General features: G+C 39.7%; 1 protein-coding gene across 6 annotated transcripts in view; it reads left to right on the top strand.

Annotated features, from left to right (window-relative positions):
* LOC146205744 (poly [ADP-ribose] polymerase 2-like) overlaps positions 1 to 14,210 on the top strand; it is an 81,057-nt gene extending 66,847 nt beyond the window's left edge. For 3 of the 6 annotated variants that reach the window (XM_084590403.1, XM_084590406.1, XM_084590404.1), the window contains 3 exons: positions 1,444 to 1,761; positions 9,799 to 9,923; positions 13,917 to 14,210. In XM_084590403.1, coding sequence (XP_084446529.1) covers positions 1,444 to 1,761; positions 9,799 to 9,923; positions 13,917 to 14,076 — 603 coding nt within the window. In that variant the 3' untranslated portion in view covers positions 14,077 to 14,210. Of the gene's footprint in view, positions 1 to 1,443; positions 1,762 to 7,836; positions 7,924 to 9,798; positions 9,925 to 13,916 lie in introns of those variants that run through there. The other 3 variants (XR_014704249.1, XM_084590405.1, XM_084590408.1) reach the window with 3 other exon arrangements.
* Positions 14,211 to 17,684: the final 3,474 nt, after the last annotated feature.

Genomic DNA, 17,684 nt, shown 5'->3' with positions numbered 1-17,684 from the left:
ATAATTCGCGCGTGAAACAACGGAATATACCATTTTGGACTGTTTTAATAATGGGTTACCAATGACCAGCTTTATTTAGTCAGTGCTCGAATGCACGTGTTGCACGTTTTGACTTCTTCATACATCATGTCTCCGCATTGCCCTGTTTTCAAAACGAGTACAGCCGCCTAAGTCTTTAACTAGTGTGCACGATGGTTGCTTTTTCTGTGCTCCTGCACCTTAGGGCGAATAAAACTCTCCGGAAGATCAAGATTAAGCAAGAGCTTGGTAAGCCCTTGCTTATATTTGTAATTCTCACAGGTTAGCTCCTCTGTAACTCTCAGAATCACAGAAAATGTGGCCAGCACGCACGCCAGTTAAAGATTTGGCTGGCTGTACATTCCAGAACGAGAATTAGGTGCTTTAGGAATACTAAAGTAAGCTTTACAGTGAGTGAAGCGTGCTCTGAGAGTCTGAAGTCGTACGCCCCTCTCCAAGGTGTTTTTTTCAGAGCCCAACTGCTGTCTTGTTGCTTCCCCGAGGTGTTGCCGACGGCCAAAATGAAAAATAAATTAGATGATTGCTAACAGTACTGAGCCCCGTTAACCGGCTTATTTGTAAAATGTTGACGCTAGCAGATCGATACGACGCGCAAGCAAACAAGAATTACAGTGTGCGCGGTATCCGCCCTGCCGCACAGCGCGCATATGCGGGCGCCCGGACGGCTGACACACCAGTTGCTGGTGGCGCCCTCTGCGCTGCGGCGCCTCCGTCATTGCAAAAGCGGCTTCCTGCTCCCACGCATTTCGCGGCGCAGTCAACACACTGCCCAATATTCTAGAGCACTATAGTCTTGCTATCTGGTCTCTCCATTATATGTCTCCTCCTCCATTTTTTTTTTAATTGTGGCAGCATTTATTTCTGTAAGTAAAAACCATTTTGTACTTCTAAATTGAATGGTTGACTTTTGTCCTTACAGGATCACCACATTATATCTCCGGAATAAGAACATGAAACCTGTGTTCTGAAATCAATCTTGAGTTCAAGTCTAAACCCTAATTATAACTGCCATCTCTCTTTTTTGTATAATAATTATGCTATATCTATGTCTGCCTGGTGGCCCAGTGGCTTTGGTATTCGGCTGCTGATCCTAAGGTCATGAGTTGAATCCTGACCACGGTAGTTGTACTTGAGCGAAGGCAAGATGCAAAAACGTACATGTGCTGTCTGATGTCAATGCATGGTAAAGAATGTTGTGTGATGTAAATCAATCTAGAGCCCTCCACTGCAGTGTTAATCATAAACAATGTGTCATTTTAGGATGTTGAATCCTTCAATCTGATATTCTACTGTAGCTGCATTTTATAAATTAATATGCAACTTGATTTGTAGCAAAATAGTTCTATGGTAAAAACTGTGCAGCAATACAGATTAAACTGGCTTTTTCTCTTTTCTTTTTTTCAGCTTATCTCTAAATCCATACGGAACGTGCATGGGATAACGCACACTGGCTATCGAATAGTGGTAGTGAATGTGTTCCGAGTGCACAAGTCATCGCTGGAATTCTCCTCTGTAGGGAATCATCGGATGCTGTGGCATGGCTCCCGAGCTTCTAACTTTGCAGGCATTCTCAGTGAAGGGCTCCGAATTGCCCCTCCTGAAGTACCAAGCAATGGCTACATGTTTGGCAAAGGTATATACTTTGCTGACTGCGTCAGCAAGAGCGCCAACTACTGCATCACCAATGACAATATACATGAAGGATTGCTTCTTCTTTGTGAGGTAATTATGAGCTTAGTTGACTGAGTGTACTTTTTCACTGAGCATTGCATCACTTATTTCATTTCCTGAGAATACTACTCAAAAGGGGCACTAGGCAACCTGCAATGGCCAGGCGGCGCTGGTGGAGCGCAGCGTTCAGCGCTGCCAACGGCGGTGCCGAGTATTTTGAGGCGGCCGGCGCGGTCGGGTTGCATTTGCATTGTACGGCAGTAAGCATGTCGGCTCTCATTTTCTGCGGTTTTAAGGCAATCAGATGTCTTGAGAGCTACTTCCGAACACAAATACTGGCAAAAAGACACTGCCTGTTCGAGAATGGTCAAGTTATTGGAAGTTTTGAACATATTTTGGCTTTAAGCTTCCATTAGACACCACATTAGAAGTCCGGCTCGAAGAACCCACGAGCATTATTTTTTTTTATTTTGCCTCCGATGAAATGCGGCTGGAATTCGATGCTGCTGCTGCACGGCTTTGTTGCATTTTTGGGCATTACACCCTTTAAAAAAAGGACAATGGCACTCAATCCTGCAGAGCACATACCAGTACAGGCGAAATTTTACAGTGCGGCGTGCATACTGAGGAGAGTGCTCCAACCAGCGTGTGGCGCGCCGAGTCAGAAGTTTATACAGTTTCCTCCACTCAACAGGCAGTAGTCTTATTTTAACCCCTTGGCATCTGTATGTCATTGACCCCATAAGAAGACGAATTTCACTTACATTACTCTCTCACAACCACTATCCTCTTCTCTCATAATTTTTCCCAGGTTCTCCCCAGCAAGCAGTACGCTTGGGTCCCCTTCGCGATTGTGGCAGCCTTTCTCGCCGCCCCTGCGTTTACTTTTATGTTTGTTCGAAGCATCGCACGAGACCACTGAAGCCACAAAATAAGTAAATTGCACTCAATGGGTTAAAAAAAAAACGCAAACGCAAAAGGAACACAGCGGCCACAACATACATGGCGTCTGCTTCTGGGCGGCTTCATTGTTAGCTCCCGTCGGCTGCTAGGTGGTGCCACATGTCTCAGCAAACTCCATTGCAGGGTGCCTATATTGATTCAAGAATTTTATTGCACTATATGATTGAATAAAGTTTCTTTTCCCCTCTAGCTGAAAAGACATTTTATAAACCTTGTGAACAATTTTGATTTAGAATTTGTCTTATGACTTGCCTGATTGCATCATCATCATCAGCCACACTATACCCACTGCAGGGCGAAGGCCTCCAATTAGCCCGGTCCTGTGCTAGCTGCATCCACTTGACCCCTGCGAACTTCTTAACCTCATAAAAGGAAAGATTCAGAAAAGATTGAGGAAGATGAAGGAAAGATTTGTGAGTGTCTATTGATTAGCGCTGTGAATCTTTCCTTTTATGAGTAATGCACCAACTAGCCCAGCAATTAGTTTTACTTTCTTAACCTCATCCGCCCACCTAACTTTCTGCCGCCCCTCTAAGCTTTTGTTCCCTTGGTATCCAATTTGTTACCCTTTTCAACCATCGGTTATCCTCTTTTCACACTACATGCCCTGCCCATGCTCATTTCTTCTTGATTTTCACTAGAATATCAGTACCTTCAAGTTATTTCTGTGACCCTCTCTACATGATTCCTACCTCTTTTTTTAGCAAAGTTTACCCTGGCAGCATTATAGGTTCTGTTCTTCCAAAAGTCAAAATATCTGGTGTCTGTGTTAGCGTTGACCAAAAAAATCACAAGCTACCTCTGGCTGGTGGTAGTTAGCCGGTTGTGATGTCATGAGACCACATGACATGGCCAAGTTGGTCAGAGCTGCTAATTCGGGTAGCTCCTTGAGGTGGACAAGTGAAATGGGAGTCAAACCTGGGACCCTCGGACCCTGAGTCACACACTACCCCTTGGCCAGACAAACATGTTTTTACGGCTTGGCAGAGCAAGGATTTATGTCTGTTAGGCAGTCTTTCACATAATATGGTAGCTTACAATTATTAACGTTAATGAAATTATGAATATGGGCACAATAATATAGATGCAAAAGTTAGGGGATTAGTGATTAAGTGAGTAGTAAAGTTCATGTGTAAGGATGAGGATGCACAAGGGGAACTGCCCCGTCACACCTTTACAGGCAGAGCCAAGTGTCTCAACTGCAAAGCCTCATAAATTTTCTTTTGAGGCTTGTCACACTCTGTAGTCTCACACTAGTATGAAATAGCAAGTCCCAATTTGCTGGCACAATTTCATTTCCTTCAAGTGTAAATGAAGTGCTCTGACTTGATTCTCACTGTTATTTTTCAATAATTTTAGTAAGGCAGACCCTTAACAACATAGCTTTACATTGAGGATAATTACCATACTTGGCTGATTCTAACAGAAACCATTTTTCCAAAAAAATTAAAATGCAGTGTTGCACATGTGCTAGAATTGGAGCATAGCTTAAAGCAGTCATTCCGGGTTTTGTTTCGTGGTATAGAAATAATTGCGCTTCCGCAATTCCTGGTGGAGATGGCAGAGGCAACAGCAAATGTCTGCCGCTTCCACTACGAAACCAGTTTAAAGAAGGCCATCTTGCACATGGAGACTGGTGGCAACAGAGCCGCCGCATATGCTTCCGGCATGCCAGAAACATGTTCGTTCTTGTGCGTTAGATTTGGGGGTGTAAGTTTTTCCTTCTTGACTATGAAAATTGGGTGTGCATTAGAGTCGGGGGCGTGCTTGAAATTGGGTAAGTGGAGTGCACATGATATGTAGATTTGCGCTGCAGCTGATGGGAGTGCAGCTTGCTTATGGAAGGGTTAGATTCGCCAATCTATACTTGTTGCACTGCAACACGTGGTCAGTTTGTGCATAATTTGTTAACCATTAATGCTCATTGTTGCAAATTCGTGACATGCCATGACTTCAAGGAGCTTCAACATGTTTTTGTAGCCAAAGTTTTCCAGTAAAAATGTGTGGTGTCACTGAGAAAGCTGTGCAAAGGAAAAGGGGACAAGAATATATAGCTTCCAGGTAGTGATCAACAGTTTATCTCCTTTTCTGCAAAGGATCGTGGGAAGAATAGAAAGACATCTGAGTCATTCCATGCGAAACGTTCTAGGCCCCAAAAGTGGCCAACACCGATTCTCTTGAAAAAAATTGGGGTAATTGTCTATCGTGTGAATACTGTCCTGGTAAAGTAATTTGGCGGAAAAAAAACTTTGTTTTCACGTAAGCGACATTCGAAGTTTTCGAGAACACACATAAGTTGCTTGCAGTTTAACATTTTTAAATCGCGTGCTAAAGCAAATACAATAACAAATTCTATTTTATACTATTGCATTGTGTTAGTCTTCAATGTAACTTTTTAACTGTCCCCTTATAAGGGTTTTTTGTGTTTTCTAGGTTCAATAAGGAAGCAAAAAATTGTGCATTTTCAGTATTTTTTACCTTGACATTCACTTTTCAGTCAATATATATATTTGCGTCATTTACCGGTTAATAGAATTGATGCTAAAAGTAATTTAAACTTCCTTTAAGACGCACTTTTTTGGAAAATGAGACGCAAAGTTGGTAGAAAGCAATACTTTTGTTAAATTGAGAGTTCAATTAGGCATAAAGGCCCTCGGGATAAAACATGTGACATGGCTCCTCAAATATGTGAAAAAAAAATATGTGACCTGGCTCCTATGTGACAAGCACTTCGGCTTATAATCCAGAACATTTTACTCAAGTAAATTTTGTCTGATGCGAGAAAAAATTTCTTTTAAGTTATCAATCAGTGTCACTGCTCGGCATTGCCGAACTGTGTTTCACTGCATAAGACTACATGCCACAGCTCAATTTCGGAGTGCCTATAAACTTTGAATCAAATATCTGTGGGTGGAGGATATCTTCTGAGCGAAAAATGACCATAAAATCACCATCTACGCTATTACAGTGTTTTTACACTGTAATAGCCTTTTAATAATATACATTCGCATGAGGAAAGCAAACCGTAAACAATTTCAGGTCTTTGTCTAGACGGAAGAATTATCAGACACGAAATATATTCTGAATGGCGCGGATTCATTTTTTCGTACATAAAACAGCTGAGCTTGTCATGCAAGAGCCTGATTCTTGTTAATATGTGCCAACCATAGTTAATCCTTTTCGAAGCGAATAATGCAATGCGCAGCGTCAGCATTACTCTGTCACGCACATCCTTACTCTAAGTGCGCTTGCAAGCTTGAAACAGTTTTCGCAAGTCATCACGGAGTGAAAAATTCACATGTTGAATAGATGATGGGATGAGAAAACAAAAGGCAGAGAAGAGGAATGTAGAGAAATTTCCTGTTTACAGTTTTAGCCTCCTTCTATACGTGTCCGTGGGCCCGTTCAAGCCATCATTTCACTCTTCTGTAAGTTAGGAGAAAAGAATTGTACCACATGATTCTTCTGCCTCTGCAAAGTCTACTGATCTTCACACAATAGGCATCACATCGATGCTTTCATTGCATTTGTCACCATGCCGAGGCCAAAAATGAGTGTCAAGCTCTGGAAAGTGCATCGTTCAAGGTCGATTTTTGTTGGCATCAACTGATTGAGAATGTACTTGCTCGGGAAATAGCTAAAGTAAACATGCTTCCCGATAAAAGGTTGGCGCCGCATATGTGTTATGCAGTGAAAGTACAGTTCGGAAGTGCCGGCCAATGGCACTGTTTGTGAAATTAAAAAATATATTTCTCGCGTAAGACAAAATTTACCCAGACAAAAATTGCGGATTGCAGGCTAAGGAGTGTATGTGTTTAATGAACTATCTCAGATAATTTTACCTCGAGGACCTTTATATTTAATTTAGGTTTCAATCTAAGAAAAGCATCACTTATTGAAAACTTTGGGACTGATTTCCCAAAAAAGTAGTTGAAAAAAAAGTGCAAATTATTTTTGGCATAAACTTTACCGACATATGAACAGTGAAAAAAGTTATTTTGATTAAACCATGAACATTCTTTATGATTAAAAAAAACTGAAAATGCCCAGTTTTTGGCTTTCTTATTGAACTAAGTAAACGCAGAAAAGGCTTATATGAGGGCACAAATGAAGTAAAATGAAGGAACCCCCCCCCCCCATCTGCGATAATATAAAATAAAATCTGGTACTTTGTCTCTTTTCCACTTGATTTAATAATATTTCAATGCAAGCATCTTATAAGTCTTCATGGAAACTTTGAAAGGTGCTTACGTGAGGGTTTTTTTTTTTTTATAAAAAATAAGGTGGCAAAATAGTATTCACGCAATCGAAACTTGCCCCTTTCGAAGGAATCGGAGATGGTCACTTTTAGGGGCTGGGATGTTTCGCGTGGAATGACCCATCAATTAAATGAAAAATTGTTCATTGCCTCTGCTGGGCTGGGCCCTCTGATTTGCTCTTTCATTCATCTTTGTCTAGCTGTGCAAACTGGATCAGATGCCACTAGTTGCTAATTGGGAATGTACTATTTTTTCAAACTTTATTGGTGCAAACAAAATTTTCATATTAGATTTTATGTAGATATTTCAGCTACCGTTATTTGGGAGTAGCGAGTTTTTTCCCTTGATACATAATTTAGGCATTAATTAGGTTTAACTACATTATATTGCTGAGTGGTAACATAAATACAATGATTTTTCCCATTTCTTGATCTCTGCAGTGGTAAAGGTAACATATTTTATATCAACTTAGCTTTTAATTGCTTTGTTACTGTTGTGTGATGTGTGAATTGTAGTTCAGTATTGTCTATGCACTGTAGGCAGTGCCAAATTGCAAGCTCTTGTATAAGTTGATGCAAATGTGACTTAATGTATTTTTTGATGTAGCTAACGCACACACACACACATGCATAGGGCTTCGTTGAGACCTTGTAAGTCTTGGCAAGTTTAGGAGGCACACACACAAGTTTTCTGAACTTTGGAGAATGTGGTATATAATTATTAGTAGGGGTGTGTGAATGTTCGAAATTTTGATTATTGATATTTGATTCATATTCAAAAAACTGATATTCAGAATTTTACACGCATATTCGAAAATAACTGAGCATATTGAAAACTTTCGATTTCACTGCTGTTGCGAAGCACTGCGCGCTTTACCGCAATGCTTGTCCATGGGACTGTGCAGTGAAGCATCCTCAAAACGCAACGGGGCCGTTTTGTAAAAGAGAGACATTCCTTTTTGTGAAGAGGACCCTCCTCCAGTCTGCGCAAGGTGAAGTATTGTGCAGTTGTTCATCAGGCAAAATTACTGCGATGCAAATCATTTTGGCAGCTTTTTTAGGCCCATTCAATAATTATGCATTCTGATAATTTGGACACTTTTCTGGTCCCTTGAAGGCTGAATTTGTGGGAATTTACTATATTCAGTAGCAATATAACAGCTGCACCCTGTTTCATGCAGTTCCTTCCTATAAAAAAAAACTGTGTATGGAATCCTGTATAAAATTTATCCTGGATTTTTCACTGCTGTGCAATTCTAGTTTAATTTTATTTGCATATTTGCAAATACTATGCGAATTCCGAAATAAACAGTGAACAATGTTTGCTGTGCTTTAATTTTCCTTTTTTTTTCTTTTTTTCCACAAACCACATATTTAATATTCTGAGGCATTTTTTTTGCTCATTTTGTATTCGATTTGCAGTAGAAAATTTCAGTATTCACACACCCGTAATTATCAGCGATCATAAAAGTTATAGCGCATCAAATTCCGCACTAACGAAAGGGTGGCCAATGATAAATCTTAAGGGGTTGGTACAGTATTTTTCGCAGTGTAATTTTGCTTTGGAACTGTGTGTACATTAGTAAACATAAGACACCACAGTGAATTGGTCAGCACTCAATAATTTTTCATTGAATTTTTTTTTTTTTACTTAGAGATTCAGGTTGTGAAACGAAGGTTCTGGTGTCGCAAGTGAGCATGAGATCATGTGACGGATGCAAAAGCTGCAGTATATTTGCTGCTTTTTGAATCATGCAAACTCTTAGGCTAAGCACTAGGTTATAAGTCTGAATGACAGCAACTGGACAAGAGCTATTCTATATTTTGTTGGTCTCACACTCACTTGCAACGTTGGAACTATGGTTTGGCAACCTTGAACCAAAACTATAAAGCAGAATAAATTTAAATATAACTTGCTGAGTGTAAGCAATTTTCATGCTGTGATCCATGTTTATTAAACTCTTACACTTATTGATGGTAAAGAAGAAACGCCGACCGAATAAAACACAAGTCTCTTGTTATGTCGTCATTCCTTCACCGTAAATATGCTTGTCCCCGACCAGACGAGATTTCGTCCAACTCTCGACTTCAGTCTTACACTCATTTCCAAAGCAGAGACATTTTAAGAAAAATTTGTGCTTGCTCCTTGCAGGAACTAAAGATAACAGTTTTTTTTTCTTCTTTGTAACGATCGCCTGATACAACTTAAGTTTGCAGTGACAGCTACACACAGTCCCTCTGTAACAAAAAAGTAATCCACTGTTAAAGCTTTCCTTGTCACCTAAACAAAAAGCCTACCACCAGGCAAAATTATAAGCAAGAATTATTATGCCTCTGGCTTGATTTATGTAGTCAAACATCAGAAAGCTGATTTCGATTACTGTTGTGATTGGTCAGCAGAGTAATACAGGCTGCTGCAGACCATGGCCCATTGCTACTGCCTGCATTTTATGTTGTATCCTACCATGATGAGAAAAAAAGCTGTTAGCTTTGACAAGGTGTCTTTTTGTGCCTTACAGAGTTTTTTGTGCGTTTTTTTAACGTTATCAGGTGGTCTAGCCTACAAATGCTCTTTCTTGAATTCAAGTGCAATGTGTGCGGTGGTGCAACATACCTAGTTTCTCTTTGTATATATTTCATATATATATATATATATATATATATATATATATATATATATATATATATATATATATATATATATATATATATATATATATAATATCTGATGGAATGTGCTGTGGGATGAAGCACTTCACTTAGTTTCTAGTTAGAAGATACGTGAGAGCCTTGTGACATAGAAGCATCAACACTGTACAAACACATGTAATACAGTGCCACCTTACCAAGTACTCCTATATATGCAGGTGTCTCTGGGAGACATTGAGGAGCACAAGCATTCGCTAGCATCTGGAGCAAAGCTGTCACCTGGCAAGCACAGTATCAAGGGGTTGGGGCACTTCTCTCCAGACCCCTGTGGAGATCATGTCATGTATGTCATTTCTCTGCTTTGCATTTTAAGCATTGAACATTGTTTTATGTACATGTTATTAGCATACTTATGGCAGTTATTCAAAAGATGCTGTGCCATTTCCTAGCTGCTATTGTGTGATAAAAGAATGTGCTTTGCCATGGACCAGTGCAGCTGTTATGGCCTGACCACAACTACTCATTCATAATTTAAGTCAGCTTCATCCGGTGTTCAGGAGAAGCTCCAGAGATGAATTAATTTCTAATGAGGGGATTAACTACTCGTTACCATACACCCAAGTGTAGCAAATAGCTACAAATGCAATGCAGCTTTCTAAAAAGTTTCGTAGTTGAAGAAATATTCAATCTGGAACTATCACCTGTCCAGGGCACTTGTTCTACTAACTAAACTAACCAGGCCAGCCAGTAAATGAGATGTTAGGGCTAGAGTGAATTGATCAGCTCGAAGTAAGGACGATGTTGGTCCAATCTTTAGGGAAGCCTCCAAGGAGGAGTAGACTTGTAATAAGGGAGTAATTTTTTTTATAGTCATATGACTATGCTTGGGTGAATGGTAATGAGTAATTACTCACATTAATTGAACTTGGTTGCATCTAGGTAAAAAGCTGCATAAGTTTGCATAGCATGTTAGTACATGTGCTCATCAATTCCTTAGGCATTTCCGTCTTTGCGTCATAGTTTAAATATATTCAACAGCTCTTCTTTATAAATCTTTACTCATCGAGGTAAACTATATGACAAGGTCTAGAAACTTGGTGTGAATTGATGTGCCATAGTGGCTAGTGCCGTGCTGCTGAGCTCAAAGTCGTGGGATTGAATCCAGGCCACGATGACTGCATTTTGATAGAGTCAAAATGCAAAAAGACCTGCGTGTTTCTCAATGTCTGTACTCATTAAGAATCTCAGCTGTTAGTCCAGAGTGGCACTATGGTCTGTCATACCTAGTATGCAACTTTGGGATGTTAAGCCCCACACGCCTACATTCCTGCAAACTTTCTGAAAGACAAAAATAGAATGAAAAAGACAAAAAAGGTACTGTGCTCTAGATGCCTGTTCTTTCTGACTTGTCTCAGCCAATTCTGCATATTGTATTGCTGAGAAGCAGGCCTCTGCACCCTCCCGTCTTTTCTGATTCGAGCCCAACAAAAGTTCCATGCTGTACTTGCCAACAGCTTTCTATGGCACTGTAATAGAAGCTACTGGTGCTGCCAGCCATCAGATGCCAGACCTGTGTCGGTGCCAAAAAAGAGCAGCCTGCTTGTGGAAACGGTCACGCCAAAAGCTCCTTCTGCATTTGCACAGAAAGGGGGAGCTTTGTTGCCTTGCACCTTCACACAAGGCTAGTAAATGGGACCTGGGGTTTTAGTGCTAGTATGTTAATTTTTACAGAATTATTTATCTCAAATAAATCTTGCTGGATTTTAAACAAATTTTAATTTGTTAAAAAGAGTAAGGTAGACCTTGAAGGCTGTTCACGCTTAATTACTACCTCTTGTTGCATGATAGGCTCATCAGTCACAATCACTGTCAGTGAGCAGACCCATTTAAGTAGTCTTAAAATGGCTGCTATATAGTAGTAGCTGAAGGAAGCAGTCAAGTGCACTATAGTTTGCGCCTCACCTTACCCAATTTCTTCAAAAAATTTCGTGGTACTTCATTGTCCAGTGAGAAGTTCTAATAACATTTTCTGGGTATGTTATCATCCTTTGATATTTGTGGAAGAGTGAGAAATTTTACGAACCAAAATTTGTTTTTCCTCCAAAGCTTCTAATGGTTTGTAACTATTTTAAGAATTTTTTTATTCATATTGGCTGAGAAAACTGCAGTATATTATTTGTTATGTATTCGTAATTCATAACTGTACCACAAAATGCACCTTCTTGAAATTCTTAAGTTATTTTTTGTGGTAATTGCACAAATTTTTTTCTGGCTGGCCTGTACTACCCGTTAAAAATAAAATATTAGATATAACAGGCGTTTCAGGAACCATTATTGAATTTGTTAAAGAGTGCATTTTGCTGCATAATTGGCAGTAATTTTTCTACTGAGATGATCCAAGTAACAAAAAATGATGGCTTGTAAACAGATTATTTTATTAGGATGTCATGTTGCAATTTTCATTTTAATCACCGTACTACCATTCCACTGCATAAGAGGCTCACGTAGGTTACAAAGCGGCATATACCAACCATTTTTTGTTGTGAGGGGCTTCTGCGTTTCATGCAGACACTGAACAGTTTGGGCACTCAAAGATGCTTCTTTTCCAAAAAACTAAAGACAAGAGTTGTACATGAGTTGGGAAATACGATCGAATGCATGTGCAAATCCATGTTAAATATTGCAAACTCGATGGATGGTTTTCGGTCTGTGCGACTAGAAGTTTATTTTCCAACGTACTGCAGTTGCAGCAGCCAAGTGCTTTGAGCATCTTTTCATGCAGGAAATGCAGAGCTCAGTCTCCGGTGCCGCCAGGTACCCACAGGTTGCAGTACATGGGTACAAAGTTTCAACTGACCTGGTCCTCAGCTCCTTTGCTGTGAAATGCTTGGAAAGTTGGGTCTTTGAGCCACCGTGCACGCACAGGAAAATGTTATGTGCCAAACCAAGCTGCCCTTGTGCCATTAAAATCTACCACCGTTATCATAATTTTCAGACGCAACACTTATGAAAAGCAGGCTGGAGGTGGAGACTGTAGTGTGGCAGTTTTGTACCAGCTAGATGGGCTCAAACTGTGAAATGGACCCAGCCACGACACTGCTTTAAGCACTCGTCACTCACTACTGTTCACATTGGAGCAATCAATAATGTACTCAGTGACAGGGTATCTTTGCGTTTCAAAAGTGGCAGTTCACCTGCTTAGGGAAGTGAATTTTCTTTGCAGTCTGCAATGCAGCAAAGGTGGTTCATTACAGGTTGGAAAACGTGGCGATGCATACCAACTGCAATATTGTGGAGCGCATTTTGATTGCACGTTTTACTTCCTGGCAGAAGTGTTGAATTAGCTTGGATATGCATGTATTAAACAAATGCTTGGGCATCAAGTATGCAAGAACCTCAGTACTTAGCCATGTTTTAAATGTTATAAAGATTTCTGCTGATACCAGCCTATTGAGGTTCTGCAAACTGGCTAGCTAACATGGAGTAGCGTCATCCTAATCAGTAGAGCTCTGAAATTTTTGAAAATTAATAATTATAGGGAGCACGCAAAGCTCTCAAGCTTGACTCAAATTCACACAAAGACCTCCAAGGGCTTTACGTGAATGTTTATGTATGTACAGATAGTTAAAGGATACTCGCAATCAGCATAAAAGCGGGCAGTACCTTTTTCGTAGTCCTGTACAGCTACCTCCTGCAAGAGGCAAGCGAGGAGAATACTTACTCTTTGTTTTCTAGTAACAATATTGGAAATAAGACTGTCAAAATCATTTCTGGATCCCTATAACAATGCTTTGGAGCTTGCAAACATTGTACCTCAGCAGGTGCCTATTTGATGATTTTCATGTGTGTGCACAAAGAAATTTGGTCTGAAGCCAGCCAGCGGCTATATTCATTTTCTATCAAGGTACTGTATGGGCAAGAAAAAATGGTTTGTTTTCATCTATTCACCTGCCAAATTTCTAATACAAATATAAATGCTAATATATTTCATGTGTTACATGGTTTGCAGCAGGAATATGTATACTGAATGTCAAAAATTTATTAGTCATGATAGCTGTGAAAAACTGAATTTTTTTCATTTCCACATCATGAAATAAGATATGTATGTAGCCAATGTTTTGTATAAAAGCGCCGCAATTCTAGCTCACTTCCCAAGCCATAAGGAAATACATATTCATAAATATAATCTTGATGCATAGTAATGAGGTAAGTTAATTAGGGGAGGTCTTGCATTCTAGTAGGTTCCTACCTATTCTTGCCTTGTATTCATTTACTGTCAAGAGCCATTTTTCTAGATGTGTACTTGAAGTATAATGCACCCCTTTTGCTCTTCCAGGAAGAATGGTGCTACTTTGTCTTGTGGGCAGCTGGTCAAGGATTCGTCGGTTAAGTCGTCACTGTATTACAATGAGTACATTGTCTACGACACCAAACAAGTCAAGATGACTTATCTTGTCAGGGTAAAATTTGACAGGCTTGGTGCAAGATTCCATTAACCACATGTTCAAGTGTGCCTACTGCCCAGTAGTAGGGAAGCATCGTTCACCATGTACATATGTTGACAAGTAAACATGCTACTGCAAGAAATAAACAGCATTGATGTTTGGTGTTGAATTGTCTGTGTGGCTGACCCTTTTGACACTGCAAAGCATGAAGGGAAAGGAGGCGTCCACATGCAGCTGTTTGCTTCAGAGGTTTTAACAGGAAGCAAAAGAATACAATTTCATGTATTATTAACCACAATGCAAGCTGGCATGAAAAGGGCATTTGAGTTTAAAGATGGTGCAGGTTACCACAGTTTGTATATACATTCAAAGATTACACAACTCGTTCCACTAATGTTCACTATTATTCATCCTGTTTATGGAACTGTGCTCAGGTGGAATGTATTCAATGGTGAATGAAGTTCTACAAAAGGGAAAATGATCTTTATTTTTGTCACAAATATATCTTCTGTACAGCGATTCTTGATGAACACACCTCTGAAATGTCATTCACACATTGCCAAGAAAATGTTTCGGGAAATAAATCTGCACCATATTCATTGCTAATGTATGACATATATGCAAGCTTAACAATTACTACTATGAAGAGGTCGCCCCCCCCCCCCCCCCCCTTTGTACTTCAGAATTATTGTGAGCTTCATGCTGACGTCAATGTGTTAGGTGGAAATTGTTTATAGTCATTATAGTAATCACTGTGCTGCTCGTGGTTTTGTTTCCTGCATTATATTCACACCCAACCCTGAAATACCTTTTCCACACTACAGTGACTCAGTGGTTAGGGTGCCAGACTGCACAAGGGGAACTGCCCCGTCACACCTTTACAGGCAGAGCCAAGTGTCTCAACTGCAAAGCCTCATAAATTTTCTTTTGAGGCTTGTCACACTCTGTAGTCTCACACTAGTATGAAATAGCAAGTCCCAATTTGCTGGCACAATTTCATTTCCTTCAAGTGTAAATGAAGTGCTCTGACTTGATTCTCACTGTTATTTTTCAATAATTTTAGTAGGGCAGACCCTTAACAACATAGCTTTACATTGAGGATAATTACCATACTTGGCTGATTCTAACAGAAACCATTTTTCCAAAAAAATTAAAATGCAGTGTTGCACATGTGCTAGAATTGGAGCATAGCTTAAAGCAGTCATTCCGGGTTTTGTTTCGTGGTATAGAAATAATTGCGCTTCCGCAATTCCTGGTGGAGATGGCAGAGGCAACAGCAAATGTCTGCCGCTTCCACTACGAAACCAGTTTAAAGAAGGCCATCTTGCACATGGAGACTGGTGGCAACAGAGCCGCCGCATATGCTTCCGGCATGCCAGAAACATGTTCGTTCTTGTGCGTTAGATTTGGGGGTGTAAGTTTTTCCTTCTTGACTATGAAAATTGGGTGTGCATTAGAGTCGGGGGCGTGCTTGAAATTGGGTAAGTGGAGTGCACATGATATGTAGATTTGCGCTGCAGCTGATGGGAGTGCAGCTTGCTTATGGAAGGGTTAGATTCGCCAATCTATACTTGTTGCACTGCAACACGTGGTCAGTTTGTGCATAATTTGTTAACCATTAATGCTCATTGTTGCAAATTCGTGACATGCCATGACTTCAAGGAGCTTCAACATGTTTTTGTAGCCAAAGTTTTCCAGTAAAAATGTGTGGTGTCACTGAGAAAGCTGTGCAAAGGAAAAGGGGACAAGAATATATAGCTTCCAGGTAGTGATCAACAGTTTATCTCCTTTTCTGCAAAGGATCGTGGGAAGAATAGAAAGACATCTGAGTCATTCCATGCGAAACGTTCTAGGCCCCAAAGTGGCCAACACCAATTCTCTTGAAAAAAATTGGGGTAATTGTCTATTGTGTGAATACTGTCCTGGTAAAGTAATTTGGTGGAAAAAAAACTTTGTTTTCACGTAAGCGACATTCGAAGTTTTCGAGAACACACATAAGTTGCTTGCAGTTTAACATTTTTAAATCGCGTGCTAAAGCAAATACAATAACAAATTCTATTTTATACTATTGCATTGTGTTAGTCTTCAATGTAACTTTTTAACTGTCCCCTTATAAGGGTTTTTTGTGTTTTCTAGGTTCAATAAGGAATAAAAAAATTGTGCATTTTCAGTATTTTTTATCTTGACATTCACTTTTCAGTCAATATATATATTTGCGTCATTTACCGGTTAATAGAGTTGATGCTAAAAGTAATTTAAACTTCCTTTAAGACGCACTTTTTTGGAAAATGAGACGCAAAGTTGGTAGAAAGCAATACTTTTGTTAAATTGAGAGTTCAATTAGGCATAAAGGCCCTCGGGATAAAACATGTGACATGGCTCCTCAAATATGTGAAAAAAAAATATGTGACCTGGCTCCTATGTGACAAGCACTTCGGCTTATAATCCAGAACATTTTACTCAAGTAAATTTTGTCTGATGCGAGAAAAAATTTCTTTTAAGTTATCAATCAGTGTCACTGCTCGGCATTGCCGAACTGTGTTTCACTGCATAAGACTACATGCCACAGCTCAATTTCGGAGTGCCTATAAACTTTGAATCAAATATCTGTGGGTGGAGGATATCTTCTGAGCGAAAAATGACCATAAAATCACCATCTACGCTATTACAGTGTTTTTACACTGTAATAGCCTTTTAATAATATACATTCGCATGAGGAAAGCAAACCGTAAACAATTTCAGGTCTTTGTCTAGACGGAAGAATTATCAGACACGAAATATATTCTGAATGGCGCGGATTCATTTTTTCGTACATAAAACAGCTGAGCTTGTCATGCAAGAGCCTGATTCTTGTTAATATGTGCCAACCATAGTTAATCCTTTTCGAAGCGAATAATGCAATGCGCAGCGTCAGCATTACTCTGTCACGCACATCCTTACTCTAAGTGCGCTTGCAAGCTTGAAACAGTTTTCGCAAGTCATCACGGAGTGAAAAATTCACATGTTGAATAGATGATGGGATGAGAAAACAAAAGGCAGAGAAGAGGAATGTAGAGAAATTTCCTGTTTACAGTTTTAGCCTCCTTCTATACGTGTCCGTGGGCCCGTTCAAGCCATCATTTCACTCTTCTGTAAGTTAGGAGAAAAGAATTGTACCACATGATTCTTCTGCCTCTGCAAAGTCTACTGATCTTCACACAATAGGCATCACATCGATGCTTTCATTGCATTTGTCACCATGCCGAGGCCAAAAATGAGTGTCAAGCTCTGGAAAGTGCATCGTTCAAGGTCGATTTTTGTTGGCATCAACTGATTGAGAATGTACTTGCTCGGGAAATAGCTAAAGTAAACATGCTTCCCGATAAAAGGTTGGCGCCGCATATGTGTTATGCAGTGAAAGTACAGTTCGGAAGTGCCGGCCAATGGCACTGTTTGTGAAATTAAAAAATATATTTCTCGCGTAAGACAAAATTTACCCAGACAAAAATTGCGGATTGCAGGCTAAGGAGTGTATGTGTTTAATGAACTATCTCAGATAATTTTACCTCGAGGACCTTTATATTTAATTTAGGTTTCAATCTAAGAAAAGCATCACTTATTGAAAACTTTGGGACTGATTTCCCAAAAAAGTAGTTGAAAAAAAAGTGCAAATTATTTTT

This window comes from Amblyomma maculatum, chromosome 1, assembly GCF_055883805.1.
Source record: "Amblyomma maculatum isolate TAMU_Amacu chromosome 1, ASM5588380v1, whole genome shotgun sequence".
NCBI lineage: Eukaryota > Metazoa > Arthropoda > Arachnida > Ixodida > Ixodidae > Amblyomma > Amblyomma maculatum.
The sequence above is the reverse complement of the archived record's forward strand: the minus strand, read 5'-3'. Positions and strand labels throughout refer to the sequence as shown.